This window comes from Apteryx mantelli, chromosome 2 (assembly GCF_036417845.1).
Source record: "Apteryx mantelli isolate bAptMan1 chromosome 2, bAptMan1.hap1, whole genome shotgun sequence".
NCBI classification, from domain to species: domain Eukaryota; kingdom Metazoa; phylum Chordata; class Aves; order Apterygiformes; family Apterygidae; genus Apteryx; species Apteryx mantelli.
Genome location: NC_089979.1, coordinates 151,412,011 through 151,431,722, shown reverse-complemented (window position 1 = coordinate 151,431,722; position 19,712 = coordinate 151,412,011). Strand labels below are relative to the sequence as shown.

At 40.1% G+C, this 19,712-nt stretch overlaps 1 protein-coding gene across 2 annotated transcripts in view; it reads right to left on the bottom strand.

Annotated features, from left to right (window-relative positions):
- Positions 1-19,712, bottom strand: part of APBB1IP (amyloid beta precursor protein binding family B member 1 interacting protein) — a 67,862-nt gene that overhangs the window by 30,640 nt on the left and 17,510 nt on the right. For both annotated transcript variants that reach the window (XM_067291812.1, XM_067291813.1), the window contains exons 3-7: positions 18,664-18,751; positions 17,241-17,536; positions 10,899-10,976; positions 8,707-8,866; positions 4,645-4,766 (exon numbers count right to left, since the gene is read on the bottom strand). In XM_067291812.1, coding sequence (XP_067147913.1) covers positions 4,645-4,766; positions 8,707-8,866; positions 10,899-10,976; positions 17,241-17,536; positions 18,664-18,751 — 744 coding nt within the window. The remainder of the gene's footprint in view (positions 1-4,644; positions 4,767-8,706; positions 8,867-10,898; positions 10,977-17,240; positions 17,537-18,663; positions 18,752-19,712) is intronic.

Sequence of the window (19,712 nt, the reverse complement as noted above, 5' to 3'; positions counted from 1 at the left end):
CACCTATGGTTTTACCTTACAGGGAATCCCATATGCACAAAGGGAACTCCTGCAAAGATTTTATAGCCAGCTTCAGTTAGTTAACTCTGTGCTTTGCACTGTAATCTGCAAAATTCCACAAGTTTATGCACACAACCTTTCTACTTAGCCACTTCCCTTTTGTGGAGAGGCAGACAAAAAATTCAGGCCAGATCTCTCTCCACTGTATAACACTCAAACAACAGCAGAAGACAAAAATGGTTTTGAATAGTTTCCAAAAAATATCTCTGGTGTCACACGTAAGCAAACCAAACTTGGATCATGGCAGAGACAGTAGCCCTAACTATTGCACTGCCAAGCCTTCCAAGCCGTGCTCCATATCTCTGTATTTGTAAAAAGATTTTGTTAAATGAAATAACACCTCTCTTCTGCCTTTCATCTTTTCACACACTGCCCCATCTAAGCTGAAATGCAGCAGCTACTTGTCAGCACACAGCAACAAAGAGGTGTTCAGGGCAGTGATCTCCCTCTGCCTCCCCTGCAGCCTGGGTTGTATTTTTGCTTTCAATCTATTGAAACTGTTTTTCCAGAAGACTCACAAGGTCCACGAGAGCGCAGACCAGACAGCGTGCAGCAAATGAGGCAGCTGCTCCATATTGATGGCTATCTTCTTTGTAAAATGAGCTGTCTGTTTTCCCTCACCCAAGCTGCACGGGGAATGAGGCAAAGCAGGCTGTCCCACTGACTCGTATGCTGCATGCGGCCCTTTTAGACTGTGTCCTGAATGCAGCAAGGCTCGTGCAGGAAAAATGATACGGAACGCGGTCGTACCTGCAACTCATAATATGCTGTGTGTCCAAAAAAATATTAGGAGATACCTACCTATAATCGCTCCGAAGATCACAATGTAAATAAGGATATGAAGCTAAAGGCAAAGCTCTTTTAAGGTCCAAAAACTGATTTTCAACTCTGTTCACTTGATTTTATAATGTTTGAAGAAAACTACTGCACCTAACTTTTCATGCCTTAAGGATGGTGATCTTTGAATATTTTAAGAAGGGGGAACCCAGGCCAAATGAAAGGCATACTTAAGAAAGGATGCAGCTACAAACAAAGCACTTAATAGGCTGATTAAAAGTTGCCTGTAAAACAGTTAAACTGTGTAAAGACTGTTCCTGTATTACCATCCCAAGGCAGAAAAAGAAAAATATTTATCCAAGTAATAGCTTCAAGTTGAAACTATACCCTGGTCTGAAATATACTAACAGAAAAAGAAATTAGGATCACTAAATATTCGGAGCACAGTGAAAAACACTTCTCCTCTCTCTTTTCAATTTATTTGTGCATTTGCCAGCACACTGAACATCATTTTCAGTGCCACACTTCTGTTCCCTTCAGAGGGTAACACTGGAGAGAAAAACATCTGATTTACAGAGTCATTAACGGCTGGCAGAGGTGGTTAAAAATAAAAATATCACCTGCTGGATACCAACCAGATTTCACTGTCTTCAAAATACATATTTGAGCACGAAACTCGTTATAACTGGCCTGTCAAGAAAGACATTAGGAATTCTTATTCCATATCCTTCCCATGCTGTTCAGTACTCTTGCTTTTAGGAAGAAACTGAATTCAGTGTATGGGTTCTCCATCGGAGGATACAGCTCTTGCTTTCAGTTTACTAGTGGGGGAGCAGAAGCATAAAGTACTCACTGTATCCAGATTTTTACTAATTTTTGTAAATACTGTACAAAAAACTACATAAAAATGTAGAGAATATGCATGTGGTGTCACTTGCACTGTTTGAATTCCTCTTGTCTGCTTCTACCAGCAATAGAGAAACACAGAAAATCAAAATTCATGTAAGTGAAAATCAAATATGCAGTGATTTAAAAGCATGACTAACATTTAGAGTCAGGAGTTCAGACTCAGCTGTCCCTTACAAATAACCTTGCTTAAATGAAACAAAAGCGTTTCCTACATTCTTCATTTTATTATAGTCTCCTTTTAGCTGAGAATTATTCTCTGAGCTCTTTGAAAAGAGGTGTTGAAACCTGACAACCTTTCCTTTCAAAGGTCAGCACGGCATCCCTGGACCACATGACAGTGTGTCACCTTTCCTGTGTTATAAAGGTTTTCTTTATTTACATGTGTACTGATATGTATTTTTGTTTCACTCTTTAGTCATGGACTCGTGACCTTCCGTCTCTATAGATGAGTCACTGACGCCATTCATGGAACAGTCTTTTACTGTGAATTCCCTGCAGGGTAAATTACATTACAGTGAAGAGAGGGTGAAAGTGTGCCTGTCTTTGTGAAGAAGGGGAGACCTGAGGGTTTTGCAAATGCTTTTTTCCAAAATGCATTCCAAACGCTTTCAAAGATTGTTTTAAGAAACAAAGCTGCAGAGAAATATTAGAGAGGACCTGCATGACAAGAATGACAATCTTCTGTAAACAGCCACTAGTATTATCTGAGCAATATGTTGCAAGCACAGACATAGAGGATAACTCCTGTATTTTAAAACCTCAGTTCCTCTTTAGAAAATGAAATGTTTAAATAATTGTTGTTTAATCAATATCAGGTATATGTCTAGTTCATAGAAAGAAATAATGAATATTAGCACAGGTCACAGATCTCCTCCAGAGGTCCGCCTGTGGTGATGGTGGTCCTGTGCTTTAAAAAGGCACCTTTATAATTGGTGGGGGGGGGGGGGTTAAGCACTAATTAAATCACTAATTTGTCTAAGAATAAATTGTGGGTGCCTGACCACCCTTGGAACCTGCCCGACTCTTTCTTCTAGAAAAAAAATCACAAGTTACAAAACTGAGACTTCCATCTCCGCAGAAAACCTCTGACAGAACAAGCACTAAATAAGAACATGAGTAACGCCAGTGCTGCTGCATTACAATTGGCTGCGTCAAAAAAAGCACGCTGTAATTTCTGTACTCCCAGAATGAGTTCATGAAGCAACATCGACATAATCTGAGCTAGGAGGAGGCCAAAGGTACTGACAATACAGTACCAGAGCACTGGATTTCAGTTTCCCATTGGTTGCATGACAATTTCCATAAGCAGTTAGCTATGTAATCACAAGCTCTCCCACCCACCCACTCAGCATTGGACTTGGTTTACCTTTTCAGGGACTCACTGCAGATCATATATTCTCTTTTACCATGTTTTGTAATCCAGCATGAGCTCTGTCTGCACAATACTGATTATTTTCCGCCAAAAGGAAAAAGTGCTTGTATGACTGTACTATTCTGTATGCCTCACAGTGTTTGAATTTACTGAGGCTGACAGGTGGTTAGACTTTATTACTGCCAAAATATTTCAACAGTATGATAGTCACAACTGATGCAGTTTCCCTAGGCTGTTCATTTTAGGGCTTATCACAGAAGTGCTGAAGCTCAAGGACTGCAGACATGTCCAGAGCAAGCTCAGTATGACCTGAGCAGCAGGACAGAGTTAGGATCTTATTTGAGTTTTGTTTCGGGTCATGTTTATTTCTAATGGTCGTTGCAATCAAAACATCTAGCATCTTCACCAAAGATCTGCTCTCTGCGAGGTGCTTCCTGACCTTGCCCTGAGCCACAGCAAATGACATTACTGGTGTACAAGTCAAACATACAGCCTAACCTCGGCTGCTACATATGTTTAATGTGCCCTAGAAAGTATGACATCCTGAGTTATCACATATGTTTTACTTCCAAACCTGCCTTTTGCTGTTTAATGTTAAAAAAGTCAACATTAATCCATGTACACTGCAAGGTTAAGTTTTCTTTCCCTTTCTGTGGTTACTTGTTATGTGAATGAAGGAAACTTCCTCTCTGCAGGTTTTATTTGAAACACTGGCTCAATTTAAAAAAAAACTTCCCAATTGAGCAGCTGAGTGAGCTTTGCTGCCAAATTATATATTTAGCTCATTTTTTTCTGCAGTGAAGGATTGCTTATTTTTATCTTGCTGCTCTCAGGATCAAACCAGATGCTCAGTAAGTTAATAGACACCTGACAAGGCAAAAAAAAAAAGTTCAGCAACAGAGAATCCAGCACCTGTATGTACCAAAGTCTCTGTAAACATGGTTTCCACTGCACATCACAAGGAAGAGATGATTTGTATATATATATCTATGCTATATAATTTGGTGCAGTCAGTGTGCAGATCCTCATTTTATAGAGTTAATGTGCACAGTTTACTGTTCACCCAGTCTTCTTCCCAATCTTCCAGGTAAACTCTCTCTTTAGTACCCAGCATTCTTTTTATGTAGCTTCAAGTACAACTGGCAAAAATTAGACCTTCAAGGAAATGCTGATGCTCATCAGTGGAAATGGTGATGGAAACTATAGTACTGTACTGTATAGTATATACAACTGTCCCATCTCACTCCAATTCTGAGAGCTGTGCCTAAGCAAAAGCTTGTACCAGTGGAGAACTACATGCCTCATTTTTTACCACTGCAGATATGGCTTTAAAGTATTAAAAAAAAGGAACAGAAAGAACTAATTTTCATATCCTTCAAATTTTTCTTTTTTTTTTTTTTTTGCTGAAAGTACACGTTTTGCTTTCTCTAATTTAGAACTGACAGAGCAAATCAGTAGTGTAATACACAACATATGGACTAAATAACATCATTGCAGACTGTTTTCCAAATATCTTGTTACCTTACCTGGGGATTTTTAAATAAAGCATATTTTTCACTTTTTTCCAAAAATAGAATTTTATTCTCAGTATCTCGAGTCCAGTCTGACAGTACTTCAACAACATTTTCATGGTCTTCAAAAAACCTTTCTGGAAAGACAAAAAAGGTAATGTAAGACACTCAAACTCTCTCTCCCCTCTCCCAAGGCTGCAGATGGAAATTCCTGTGCTTCTATGGGTTTGCAGTAGGGCTGGGGGATAGATTTTCACTTTGGCTACCAAATTGGAAAAATATTTTGAAAATTAATTTTATTAATTTTTTTTACTTATTGAAACAAAAGAAAATTTACTTTTTGTCAGCAGGAAGAATGCTATGCACTCAGAATAAAATCTTTTGTTTCAGGCAACTGCATTTAAAACCAGAAAGACCAAAACTAAGGGAAGAGGAAGACAAACTGATAAACTGATGTGAAGATCTACTCTTTCACTCAGCATATCAGCAGTTAAAAACCTCACCAGAGATGTGGGAGACCTAGTGTCGATTCTATCCCTTATTTTGCTGATTGGAAACCAAATCCTCCACCCAGGAAAGCCAACAGGTTATGCTGACATTAGGGAACTCCTGACCTCTCCTTCTGGAGTTTTGCTTTTATGAAGTAATTTAACAGTCACATAAATCCCCTTTGGAAGAAAAAGGATGTCAACATGATTTCACAAGTAATTTTGGAAGGACCCAAACAGCATTTTTCTACAAATTCAGTATCTTGGAGGAAAAATAAATAAATAAAATCACCCAGCTCTAATTTTCAGTACGATTTTGGCAGTTTCCTATGAACAGCTGTACTCCCCTTTCAGTTTTCTCTGCTGACCACATTTTTCAACAGCCTAGATTGGCTTAGCGTAAGAGAATATAATGCAGCACATATTTTGTGGGCTTTCTATAATACTGCTTGTTATTTTCGACAAGAGTTCAGTGTGACCCATCAAAACTAACTTTTGGGAATTAAACAACTGCCGACTTTCATAAGCTACAGACTAACGTCAAGGCCAGTTCATACGTACATTGTAGTTTCTTAATAACACAAGCTTTGTTGTCTTGCTAATACTTTTGTGTTAATAATACTTTTCTTTTAGCAGTTGGTATTTCTTCAATAAACTGGAAATACAAAGCACGACATAAAGCCCAAGTAATGACTTGAAGGGTAAAGAGTATCTTATATTCCAGTATAATGATAAAATAATTCTCAAGCTGTAAGAGCAAACCTACTCATCTACAGTAATTACACTGGGGGACAGAAAGAATACAATGACTTAATTTACATTAACTTTGAAGCAATAAATTCACTCTTAGCATCCAAATCGTTAACTTAATTCCATCACAGTGCAGAGTTAAGCAGTCAAACAAGATCTGGGATTCTGAGGACAGAGCGACTGGCAAACAATTACCCTTAAAAACTTTAGGAAATTCAGATAACGCACTGGAAATATACAAAAACTAGGTAAAAGCTTCATTTCAGCAATATCCCTTAATCTCTTTTGCTTTAGATGGAGAAAGATTTTACAGGAGGAAAATTCTACTTTGCAAACTTTTAGGTGCTATAGAATATATCTAGTGCACACATTGTCCTACACGTCAATGCCAAACCATGGATCAAAGAAAGGCAAACGTGGGAGTAAGTGGGGAGAGAGGCAAAATTTTATTCTCTCCTCTTGTGCTCTTTAGTTAGGACTAATTTCTGCCACATCATTTTTGTCTGATTTCCAGTCCCAGGCTTTTATTGTATAAAAGGTATGATCTTACCATCACTAGGTGGGTCTTTTTTATAGCTGATAGTTTACTCTCCATAAGAAAATATATGTTGGTATGTACCACCCAGTGTTATATCACTATCCCACTACTGAAAGCATTCATGATATTTTTTAACATGCAATTAATCTAAAAGTGTAGTTTATTTTGTTTGAAACAATTGTCTCTCAGAATATCAGTATACAGGAGATATTCTGTCACGGCTCTTCTGACATAAAGCTAGCTTGGACCTTCTGGAATATCAGGTCACTAGCCTGGAATATTTGCTTCTTGGATTTGCTTCTTACAGTGAATGTAATTTTCTTCTCTTAAATTCTAGCATGGAAACCAGGTAGAAAGGGAAAGACTAGGAAAGCCTGTCTACTAAGCATGCTGATAGTAATAGAGCTATCTAGAACTGCCAAGAAGTATACTAAGAGGAATAAAGAATAGCTACATTGTTATAATTCTGAACAAAATGAACTGTGTTTTGCTGCCTACTGGAAGCAGAAGAAAGTATGCACCACTCCATCCAAATTGAAATCTTCTGCAAACAAAAGGGCTCCATTCCCAGCTCATCTGGACCGGGTGACAGGCATCTGCATCAGGAGATTTTTTCTTTCTTCCTGGACTAACTGCTGATTTATTTCCTTTTCTATGCTTCTTCTATCCTGCCTTTTAAAATAGGTTTTATTCAGTATGAGAGTAATTCTTTACTATATTAGTACAGTGCAAAGTACCCAACATTAGCTGAGATTAAAGAAACACTTCTTTTTTTTACTTTTTAAAAATTGTTACTTCTTAAAAAAAGTCTAAACATTAATCTCAATGTTTGTATCATATGATCTTTCTGATACCCTTCAGTTTTAGTTGTATGACAGGGAATTCAAAATTTCTATCCAGATTATGAAGAAACACAAGTAAATTTTTGTTCAATGGTTACAGGCATTCAGAAAAAAATCTGTTTGCATGCTGTAATCCTAACACTCAGAAATGTTTGTCTAAGTCACGCCAGACCAGAAGGAGCAACTTTCTGAGATATGAAAACACTCAAAAATTATTCAAAGTGAGATTCATGAAATTTCCAGGGACTACTGACATTTCCAATCTTAGTAAAGATTAGCATGTACAAAAGAACCTGGCAATACTGCTTCATATATCATCTTAATGGAGTAGAGAGAACTCATTGGCAGTTACTGTCTCTGCCATTCTTACAAGCAGATGAATATCTTCTTGTTCATGCGTTTTCCAAACTGTTTTTACATTTCTTTGGTTTAGTGTAGTAGGTTCATTATTCCTGGGACTCTTTTAGAGTGTGATACTGATGTTTAACTTTGTGTGTTTTTACATCTCTTCTGGGAGTCTGTAAACTGAGAATGCAAAAGATTGTTTGACAATTTCCGGTTTCTTTGGGTCAAACATAATTTCCAATTTCTCTAGGTCAAATGCTACCCCGGAAGAAAGTTGCAGCAATTTTCCTTTTCCTTTTGATGTGAATGTATTTTCAGCCTCGCCAATAAAAAGATTCTGAAATAACTTGCAATGAGAGAATGTTCCTTTCTTAATTAGGCCTCGAAACCTTTTTGAAACAAAACTCATCATGGTGCACCAAACAATGCGCAGGTTTTGCACAGCTGCTTCCTAGGGATCTGGAGGCCACATTAGTTACTTCCTAAGTCATAAGGTACCACAAGCAGAGCTGCAGCCCTGTCGAAGATAAATATCCTGATCACAACTGCAATTAAGAGAATGACTGTAGCAAGTGAAACGCATTAGAAGTGGCTGAAATGCTTCTCAGAGGGTCTTGTTTAATTACGTTTGTTGGGCCAGTACATAAAAGCCTGCTGACAGCACCTCAGCGCTGCACTCGCTCTTCAAAGAGCAGAGTTGAGTACTCGTGTGCTTGGGTCCGTCAGGGTTTTGACAGACAGAGCAGAGTCCATGTAGTCCCTCTGTGCTGTGTAAAATTGAATAATGGGAAGAGCGGCAAGCAGGGAGCCTTCTGCAGGCAGCAGCACTGAGGGCTGGAGGGCTCCGTCCCGTGGCGAGAATGGCCCGAGCGCATTCCTGCAGCAACCCGCAGCTCCCCCCCGGGATGTTTAACACCAACATTGCTTTGACATCAGGTGATATTCACATCCCCCTCGTTCAGATAAAGTCTTTCAACAGCAAAGCCACAAACACAAACGGATACAAGGGCAGGAGAAGTGTTAGTAATTAACTTTTCAAGATTACCCATACCATAGGATGCACGGCATCTGTCTGCTATATGTTCTGAAAGGACCCTGTCACTACGCCACTTACCAATTTGCAGCTCTGGGTACATTTCGTACAGACACCAGTCCACGTTGCAGTCGCAATGGGTTTTCTCAAAGAGATTGTCTAAAACATCCCGGGTCACCTGACGCTCATCCACCATCAGTGACTTGGTGCTGTTATCGTACATGTGCACCTTGACAACCAGCTGAGGAAAGAGTCACAGAAGAGTCAGTTAATTTCAGAAGCAAGTAAAAGGCTAGGCTGAATCTGCTAACACAGATAAGAAAGATTAAGGCAGAAGGTTATTACTGTTTCAAAGGCACCCTGTCCCACAGTGAGCTGAGGGAATATTACAGCTTGGAAGCTTTCACATTATGCTGCCACCAAAATAAAGATCTTTTCTTGAAAAAGGAAATTGAACTTTGTCCTGTGCAGAACTTCAGGAAAGGTGAAATTGCAATGGAGAGAAAGTAGAAGTTCATCTCTTCTCTAAATCTACTAGATATACAATTAATGAAAATGCTTGGTAGGGTAACCAAGTACAATAGGACAGTCCGTCTTTAAACAAGGATAGAAATGCAGAAAGGCATAATTTAGTTTTAAATGAGGAAAAAATTGAGGTATTTAAATTCCTCCACTTGTACTGAAAACAGAAGAACAATCGTCTACAGGAGCTATACACAGAGCATGAAACTAAACTGGTGAATTGGGAGGGCTTCTTCATGTCATCTTATTTAAATATCCCCTTATTTTAAAACAGTTGTATAAGAGGCTTAGGTGCAACAGAGAGAACCTCTGTTAAAGCTGAGGTAGAAGCAGAAAGTGAGGATCCTCAAGAGAAAAACTACACTGCCTCTGAAAAGGAAAAGCAAATAAAACAAAACCAGTGTACTTGCTCTGATTCCAACCCTTGAATACATTCCTCTCTAAAATAAGCAGCTCAGCTGTAGCACATATTATAGAGAAGAAGAAATGTTGTACATGTATAATCTAAAACATGTCTGGGGAAAAAACGAGATTTTTGTTCAGTTAGAGTGTTTTGACTGCTCAGAAACACGCAGGCAGCTTCCATCCTTTTGTAAAACTGAGAAGAACAACTTTCTTTGAAGTTATTTTGTCTTTAAATTTTCCTGAAATTCAAGAATGACATAGTAATTTCATTATAGATGTCACTTAGCCACAAAGACTCAGTCTTACTTCTACTTGTTGGTTTCAAATATTTAGTATGCAAAAAAACCTGAAAAGTCTTCAAAATAAATGTGTTTCCACCCAAAGGATAATTGTTAACATTGCAAGGAAGGAAAGGTGGCCAATGGACAGTCATAAGTTTATGAGAGCTCATTCCAAAGATAACCTTGGGGAAATCTTCCCAACATGTTCCCTCAGCAGTAGTATGTGTGCATGGGTGGAAGGTGTTCTATGGGAGCCATCTCAAGTCTGGACATCCTCAAATTTATTGGAAGCTTTGAATCCTTCTTGGAAGCCCTGCATCTCGGGCACTTTCCATCTCCTATTTGAGCACAACTGAAATGTCACAACTGTTTTTCCTTCGCACTCATTTTTCAGAATTACTGAACATCTGCAGCTGCTGTTGAGTTCAGCTGGAGTCCTAGGGTATCCCTATGCCACGCATTACAGTGATGGGTAGAGATTTGAAAATTTGCTTATGATGACAGGGCATATTTACGTAACACACTGCAGCAGTGCAGACACTGGCTGGAAGCTTCTATTTTCATAATTTGTTGGTCTAAAGCCAGCTCTAGTATCTTTGTAGACTGCTGCACTGCCATGAAAGAATTTAGCAATAACATTTCCATTTATTTAATTAGGGTTAGCTGTATCCACATCCACTGCAAAAATGAAGTTTAATACCTTTGGAATCAGCATAGTGCAAAGTAAGCAACATTTTTAGGTACATTCACATCCTCTAAAGCAATATATCAGTACTGTGGGCTTTGCCTCAACACTGGAAAAAAACAGGTAGAGCCTTCCAAGTTCTCTTACAATTAAAGCCCTCTTAGAACTAAGGTAGTATTCTCTGGGAGACTTCTGTACAGTCAGACTTCTGTAGTCGCAGATGACAAGACAGCTCCATAGGATATCTTTTGATGTTTCAAGTTAAAGGCAAAATACGAAAAAGCCTAATGATCTTAGTAAGAACTTTAGTATTGAGAATAATGACAACAGAGACTCAGTCAGAAGCTATTATGGTAGCATTTCACTATTTTAAGTCCCACCTTTTTAACTTTGGCTTCTTTCAGTTTCTCCAATGCAAGTTTAATCTTGTCAGCTTTAGCCTGTGCCTCTTGTTCTTCCTGAAAAGACACAAGATGTTCATTATACTTTTTATTAAATAAGGCCAGCAGTTTTATGTTTACTAGAAAAGAGTTGTTTCTTGTTATTTATATCCAGAACATTGGGCTTGTCATGGGAAATTTCATTGTTACAGGGAATCCCTGGCTTTCCCTGAGTTAATGCCCTCCAACCTAAAGGTTTGATTTAGAAGTCCAGTGTTTCCTTTTGTTGCCCAGTCATACAGCTCTTCCATAATCAGTTCTTCATATGCTGCAGGAATGCTTGAAAACTGGGCTTTTCTGTGTTTCCATATGGGTCACAGCTGATACATAAGAAAAGATGCGGGAAGATCTAACCTAAATGAAACAGCACTGTGGATGCAGCTGCTTTAAAGAAAACTCACCCTCTCTCAATAGGATTTAGAGAACTAGAGCTTTTAGGCTCTTACTGAAAACTTGATTTGCAATAATGCCACTCAATTTGAGACTTTCTGTTAAATAAGTTCATTGACTTGAATTCCTTTACTTGCTACACACAAGCTCTTACTGCATGTATACTTCCGGAGAGGAGTGGCCCCTTCAGCTAGGTGAAGTCATGATCTTTCATTCTGGTAACGGACCCACTCACATTAATGCAGCCACTGTGAGACTCCTATCGATTTCAGTATGACCAGGCTCTTCGTTTACAAAGTGGCTGCATCAATATCATGCCCCTTGCTTAATATCAATGAGGTTTGCGATCTAAGAGTAATCTGGACCTTCAGAGAGTTTTAGGTATGTGTACCAGATGCCAGTGCCTAGTGCCGCCTTTGTGACCGGTATAAAGATTGTGACCATTTCTTTTTGCCATCTATCTTCCAATAGTCACCCCAGGTGACCTGCAGAGTTGGAAAAGTACATTTTGGACAGCAAGTAACTGCAGTTTCTGGTGCTACCCTGGACTGTTAATGATACTAGTGGGTTCTGTTTCTTTCCAGCATTAAATCCCTGCTCCTCCTAATGAAGGCTGCCTTTAGTTTGCTTTCTCTCTCTTCACTGATTTGTACTGTCCCTGTTGATCTTTTCCAGTTCCACACTTCCCTTCTCTTTACAGGGGTGGGATTTTGTGCTGTGGTACTCACAGGCACATCCAGCTTCTGTTAGAGAATATTGAACTGAAGCTGTCTAGAATTAATTGCTTAGCATAACTTGCTTAGCATTAGTAGCTAAATTTGCTGAAGCCTTAGGCCTCAGGCTGTGAACTTGCTGTGAACTTTTACTTAGATAAGTAAAAGGGGGCCCCAGAGCCGGTTCAAGCTGGAGGGATAAAGAAGTTACACGGACAGCAGGAGTAGCCAACCTTGAAGATAAGCAGCGGCCTGCCTAGAGACAATAAAGGGGCCCAAGGAAGAAGGGGAAGAACCGAGACCTAACTATTACTATTGGTCCAAACTATCGCTTAAGGGGTGGGGAATTTAGATTGTAAGGGTATAATTGCCCAGGGATTTCTTTGTTCGGGGTCCCTCTTTGGAGGCACCCAGCTCGAGCTGTAATTACCACACGTATGTCATTAAATTTTATTTTTCTTCAATCTGACTTCGAACTTCTGCCTCAGCAGGAACCTAGGGTCGGACCCTGTTATGGAGGCCGGCGAGCCTGATTTTTCCATAACACTTCCAATCAGTAACTGCGGGAGGCAGTTCCTGTCCTGCTTCTACACAAAATTTTTCTGTGTTACTTTCATCCTCCATTTTCTCTCCTAAAGTCACCATTTTATTTACCCTGGGACTATGAGAAGGCCAGGACCAGGATGGCTGTAGCTCATGGGAGATGCAAGTGCAAGAAACATCTAGGCCTAACTGAGCATTGCCACCACTTCCTTCTTACAGATGCCTTATAGATATATCACAGAATCATAGCAAAAAAAGATTTAATAAGGTTATCTTGTTCAGCCCCTGCCCAGAGGCAGGTTCAGTCATGACTAAACTACTCCTGACAGACATCCTTCTTACAGCACTAAACATCTTTCCATTTTGTCACAGCTTCCCTTGGATACTAGCATCCCGTAGGAGGTCAGAAATACAAGGTGAGGTGTGCAGCCTCAAAAAGATGGCTTCAACTGTGATTGCTGTTGTCAGATTCTCCACTAAGAATGTCAGACAATCGGTTCACAAATGTCTTTTTTTCTCCACAAGGCAAAGAAATTTGCATTGCAGCAGCACTGCAGCTCACAGATGATTAACTCTGAGCACCCAAAAATAGCATCTGCAATTGAACAGCCTGTAAGTCTTCCACAGTAAGGCTGAATGTTCTACAGAAGAAGAGCATACAGCCTCTGAGAGCAGGCTCTTCTTACCATTTCAAAACATTTCTCTGCAAGAGGCAGGAAAAATTTCTTTACCAAAGGTTGGACCCTGCCCAACTTTACCAAAGTGGTTGGGTGTGGTGCAAGCAGGCTTTCTGCTGAAAAGCCCAGGCAGGTGGAGCTCAGACTTCACCTGCACGTGACCTGTGTTGAACAGAGTTCACACATTTTACAAATCCATGCAAAAGATTTCTCACCTGACAGCTTTCCTGCTTTCATAACCTTTGCCTTTCTCAATATAGAAAAAGAAACTGGTACAAAGTAAATAAACCATCAGGTGAAAAATATTAGCACTGTTAAACAAATGCTTTTGACAGGCTAAAAGATTTGTTTTCCCACTGCAACTTCATCACCACATTTTCTGGATCTTCATATAGACACACATAAATCTTATCTAGATAATGCCACAGAAAATGTACAGGACATATTTAGCTTAAGGACAGTTTTAAAAAGAAATGACAGAGTTGATGGAAACTTATTAGACTACTTTAAAAGAAATGCTTCTTATTTTTAATTTTGGAACATTTAAAGGTTAAGGAAGAGAGTTTTGGTATTACAGGTGTAAATGAAATAATTAACACTATGTTTATTTGACTACAGACAGCCACAAGTGTTAAACAAAATGTCAGCCATGATTTGCTCAAAAATTACTTATCAAGAAACCTGGCTAACAGGAATGTGGATTTTGACAAAACAAAAAATATTCCATTTACAGCTGCACTTCATTCTTCTGAGCAGGAGTGTCATGACAAAGCAAATACTCACTAACCAAGAGAGTAAATACTAATTTGAAATTAGTTCTTTCTGTATTTCATTTTAAATGGTTATTACCTGTTATTCAACATTGCAACTTATATAATAACTGTATAGGCAACTTTGTGTATGCCATACAATGGGGAGGCCATCAATATTTGAATATCACCAGTATCAGAGAATGAGGTGAGGGCTGTGGGAGAAAGCAGAACTTATTGAGGAAATCAGTTTCAGCAGACAGGTTCCTTGGGAATGCCCCTGCCTCCTCTTCTCATCCTTCTCTGTCCTCTCCCTGTATCCATTTCCTACAGTGCTAGTTTCTGGGAAGAGACCAGAAGACACTACCAGAGATTTAACTCAGCACTAGGAACACTTTAATTGAGGGAAGCAGAGGTGGTTTCCAGATACGTTATTCCATATAGAATTCCAGCTGTGTTTAGTAAGTATATCCTCTCTTCGCTCAGAAATCTTGTTTGACCCTCAGGTACTGCACAATGCCAGTTAACAGAGAATTAGCCACAGGAGATCTACCTGAGGCCTGAAACTATGAAAGTACAAGACTCAATGAAAAGGACTGTTCAGCACTGTTGATTGCAGTGGGCTTCAGCTCACAGAATCATAGATGTGTTGGTTGGAAGGGAGCTCTGGAGATCTGTAGTCCAACTCCCTGACCAAAGCAGGACTACCACCAACACTTTGCCTGGCCAAGCCTGGAAAACCTCCAAAGACAGAGAATATGTGACCTCTCTGGCTTATCTGTTCCAGTGCTGCACCACCCACCAAAGTAAAAAAGGTTTTCCTAGTGTCCTGTCTGAAGCTATAAAACAACAACATACAGCTGTTGCCCCGTGTTGTCATCTACCACTACCAAGAAGAGTTTGGCTCCATCAGCTCTGTGGTTACTCTTAAGTATTTCTAGGTTGTCATTAGATCCCCCTTAGCCTCCCCTGTCAAAACAAACAAGCTCCGCTCCCTCAGCCTTTCTTCGTTGGCTGTGTGCTCCAGGCCCCTTTCCAACTCCTTAGCTCTCTGCTGGACACTCTCCAGTATCTCCACTGCCAAAACTGATGCAGTATTCCAGGTATGGCCTCACCAGTGCCAAGCAGAGAGGAATAATCGCTCCCCTCAATTTGTTGGCCAAGCTCCTCCTAACATAGCCCAGTTTACCCTGCCCAGATGACCTTGCACTGTTGGCTCACATTTAATGTGGCATCCACCAGAACCCCAGCTCCATTTCAGCACAGCTGCTACTCTGTACAGTCCAGGAGGCAACTGGCTAATTCATGGGTTTTTTTCCCACCCTGGGTGCAGGACTTTGCACCTTGCTGAGTTTCTGAGGATTTTGCTGGCCCAGTCCTCGTGTCTCAAGGTGCTTCTGCACTGAAACTCAGCCATTCATCATGTGAGCCAGTTCCTTAAAAAGCATCCTCAGGACATCTGCAGATGATCTTTCTGTCATCATTCAGATCACTGATGGAAATGTTAAATATGAGCCCCAGTATCGATCCCACTTACTACCAACCACCAGCCAGACACTGAGCCATTGATCACTATCCCTGGAGGCTGGCAGTTTGGTGAATCTTCAGCCCATCTAACAGGCCACTCTTCCAGCCCATACTTCCTCAACTTCCAAAGCAGACTATTTAGAAACTTGATATTTCCTTAAAGGTCACCTTCCCAAATCAATACAGGAACATGCTTGCAGGCCATGGAACAGAACTTTTCTTGACAGTGCCTCTTCTGTATCAGTTATACCAGTTAAACAAAAGACTTCATTTCCGAAGTGGTCTAGCTGCTGTTCTTACAAATATTGATATTCCTTTAAGACAGGAACCTAATTGTTATCTTTGAGATACAGAGAAAAGGCAAAGTTCCTCCCTCATGTTTACAACCTTCACTCTTCAAACAGAGCACTGAAAGCTTTCATATCCCAAATGAAGCTTTATCCAGTGAGTTGCCTTTTAGTATAATCAGAAAGGTCCTCTTCCTACTGAATTTCTTTTTGCTAAATGTCTGCTGTATGAGGCTAAACACAGAGGTAGCAATGATGTTGAGGTTATTCATATTCAGTTTATGTGGACTTTTAAATTGCAATGAATTGCTCAGGATTTTAAGCAGAACTGACCAGTACAGTTCAAGATGAGCCAATAGAGCACTTTTTCACCTTCTAATCTTTCCATTACCTAAATGTAAATGACGCCTCTCCATCACAGTTACTCTGCATAAGAAAAAAACATCCGAAAGAGACGCTTCTAGATTTTTCATTTCAAATTCATGTTTTTTGTGCTGCATCATTCTTTTAATGCACACATTCTCCCCACAGGACTGTGACAGGGCAGAATTCTTGTGTTATCTCCCTCTCCACAACCTCATGCTGAAGAAATGAATCTTAGATGATTCTACAAGAAATAACATGCTTGATTTTGGTAGTTAAAACAGATTTGCAAGAGAAAAATGTGGAGGAGGTTGTGACAACTCTGATAAACAACTGGCTTACCTGTACATGAAAATTTACAAACTGTAGCTACTGATAACTTTGGCATCTCCTAAATAAAGAGTGTCCCATATTGCAGATGGTCTTCATTACCTTCCTTCAATGGCAAGACCAAGAAGAGCACAGTGACTTTAGCGTTGGGATTAGAAGAGAGGTACTTTTTGTACTCAGCCTTGCACCCAGTGTTCTAGCAAACACTAAGTTTTGCATAATTGAACAACTTTTCCTATTGCAAGAAATCATTTAGGCCAGAGGTAGATCTGGTAAATAGTTCTTGAACCTGCTCACCAATAGCAATAGACTAGCAGTAGACGGCAATGAACCAAGTGATGTCTACACAGAACAGTGGGATCTTTGGCCGTGCTTTGCACTGATGCCAAAGCCAAGCTCTCTGTGAGAAAGTATTAACTGATCAATGATTCTTAAAAAAGTTTTCCATCGTAGTAAATATTTTGCAAGGATTTATGCCCATCTTGTGCTATCAACATGTCAGTTAGAAAGGAATGAGCAATAACTCTTATAGCTGAGCCCACAATAATAGACAACTCTCACTCAGCAATACATGACTGTTTCATCACTGCCAAACTCCCCCAAGATGTTCACACAAGGATGTCCACTGTTGTTAAGCCAAATACCACTTATGAAATTATAGGAACTATTGAATGCTTAGAAGAACGTTCCACCCAAGGCTTACCTGAGTGAGTGGCTCAGAAGGAGGTGGTGGTGGTGGTGGTGGTGGAAGCTCTAAATTAGGGTCTGGAGGTGGAGGGGGCAAGTCATCCCCAAACCGTCCCGTAATGGTAACATAGGTGCTTGATATACAAGAAGTGGCAGTATCCAAGCCTGTTGAAGGCTGAGTGATCGTACTTTGCTGATTGCCAGAAGTAGTCTTCTGTGCTTGTAAAGTTCTCTGTTCAGCTTCATTTATGTCTGCTACAAGATCAGCCATTAAAGCATCTAAGTCTTTGTCCTCTAGGGCACTTAGGGATTCTGTAAAGAAAACCACCAAACATATTGGAGTGAATGCAATGCAAAACCATATGTTTCCAGTTCAGTGAAGATTAAACTGTAGGAGATGTGGTTACTTTAAGACATAAGGAAAGAAAAAATTTTAAATGGATTCAAAAAAACAGACGTGTTTTGCAAATAGCCATTAATCTGGTCATACTCAAATCCCCCAAATTAATCTCTTTGAAGGTCTAATTCAAGAAAGAATCACAAATTGGGGAACCTCCAAGCAGGATTTAGGAAAGAGATGGAGAGCCCTTTCCCCGAACTGGATATTCAAAAATTTAGAAATAGCCCAACAAAGGATAGATCATTCCTCAGGCTAAGTGAATACATCACTGGACTGTCTTATTTTCCTTTGTTTACCTGTTTGTGAACAGTATATTTTCATGAGCTTTTCTTTTCAGTGGGAAAGCTGGCTTATGACCCCCTCTTTTTGCATATCTCATTCCACTTTGCTGGTAGAAGCACCAGGTAGCTGAATGGTGAACTGATTCTGAGACAGACACAGGCTAAAATGAATTCAGAGAAATGCAAACAACCAGCTTCCAAGCAAAAGGGGGAAAAAAAGCACAAAAAGGTGGCTTTTTTTTTAAAACTCAGATCAATTTGCTGAGCTTGTTCATCTCACAGCCTCAACAAGCAGCTGTATGTGCAAAAGTGACAGTGCAAAGCAGGATGAAAATGAGCAATGTAAAGCGGAAGCAGTTGAAGCCACTACTTCCATTGGGAAAAAACGGTCATGCAGCTCTGACCTCATGCTGAGGTCAACTTTTTATTACGTTAAATGTTTACACACAACGGGTTGCATTTTAGAAAATAATTTTGGAGACTTCTTGGCTTTGGTTTTCTTTATCCTGAGAGATCCTAACAGGTCTGACTTTCATAGAGGACTTGGCAATGTCCCTTTAAAGAAAATCAGGCCCTTTTGAAGTTTGAGACAAATGAATTGAGTGAAAACTGAGACAAAAAAAATGCACCCCTCCCCCAGCAAAACAGCAATTTTTTTTTTAAATCAGGGTGGCTGTTTTGAGTTTTGCTTCTCATTTGTTGCTGTGAGATATTTTAAATATGTGCAAAAAGTACAAAGAATCCATTTGGCTACTTACCGTTTAAATCTTTAAAACCAACTGTAAAGCTAAATTCCTTGTTGGCCACTTTGGGGGATGGAGATGGTAAAGTCTCCACTCCTAAACTCTGTTAAAGTAAAAGAGAAAGAAAGAGGTCTGATGACATTTCTATTACAGGCATGAGTACCTGTCAATCACTTACCCTGAACGCATCTAATGAAGTTAATTCTTCTTCAAGGAACAGAACACCACACACTAGTTTCTGAGGTTACACCTAGACTGGTAAACTAAATAGAGCTGGGATAAGGGTCCAAGCCCTGTCTCACAATCATGCCAACTGCTTAATGGCTCTCGTGCTTGGCCTCATGCGTTGGCCCATGCCAGCCGCAACTCTGCCAGGCAACATCGGGGCATGGTTTGGCACAGCAGAAGTTGTGGCTGTTTCCAACAGAGACAGTAGATAAAACCAAACTGGTTATCGGGTTTTGGTGAGGTTTTTTTTGGAAGGGGGGTTTAAAAGAGTTTAGCTGTGGATGCGTACACGTGAGCTATGCAGTGCTACTTGGTCCAGCCTGCTTTATTTACTAATATACATGTAACATAGCTGCTATTTTCTCCTGTTGTTTGAAAAAACATGCTGTTGTTTGCAATGTAAATCACAAATCTGCATAGTTAAATAGAGAATTCCCAGCTTGTAGCTTGTTGTTTAGGAAGCAAGCGGGGAACCACTGGTTCATAAAGTTAGGAAAAGTTTATACAGTGAAGATAAGAAAAATAATTCTCCTTCTATTCCCCTCCGAGGAAGGTGATAGCTCTAATACCCGAACGCTACAGAACTGCAGAAACAAGACTGGAAGGCATTTCAAGGGGCTATATAGAATATCCACCTGTCAGGTCAGCAGGTCAGCTATACCTGGGTCCTACCTGACAAACCTACAGCTAACCTCGATGACAGACAAGAAGAGAGAGGAGGGAGCGGGATGAGGGGGAGAGAGAGAGAGACGAGTGAGCGACAAGCGAGACGAACGAGACGAGCGACGAGAGAGAGCGAGTACGAGCGCGAGAGAGCGAGACGAGCGCAAGAGACG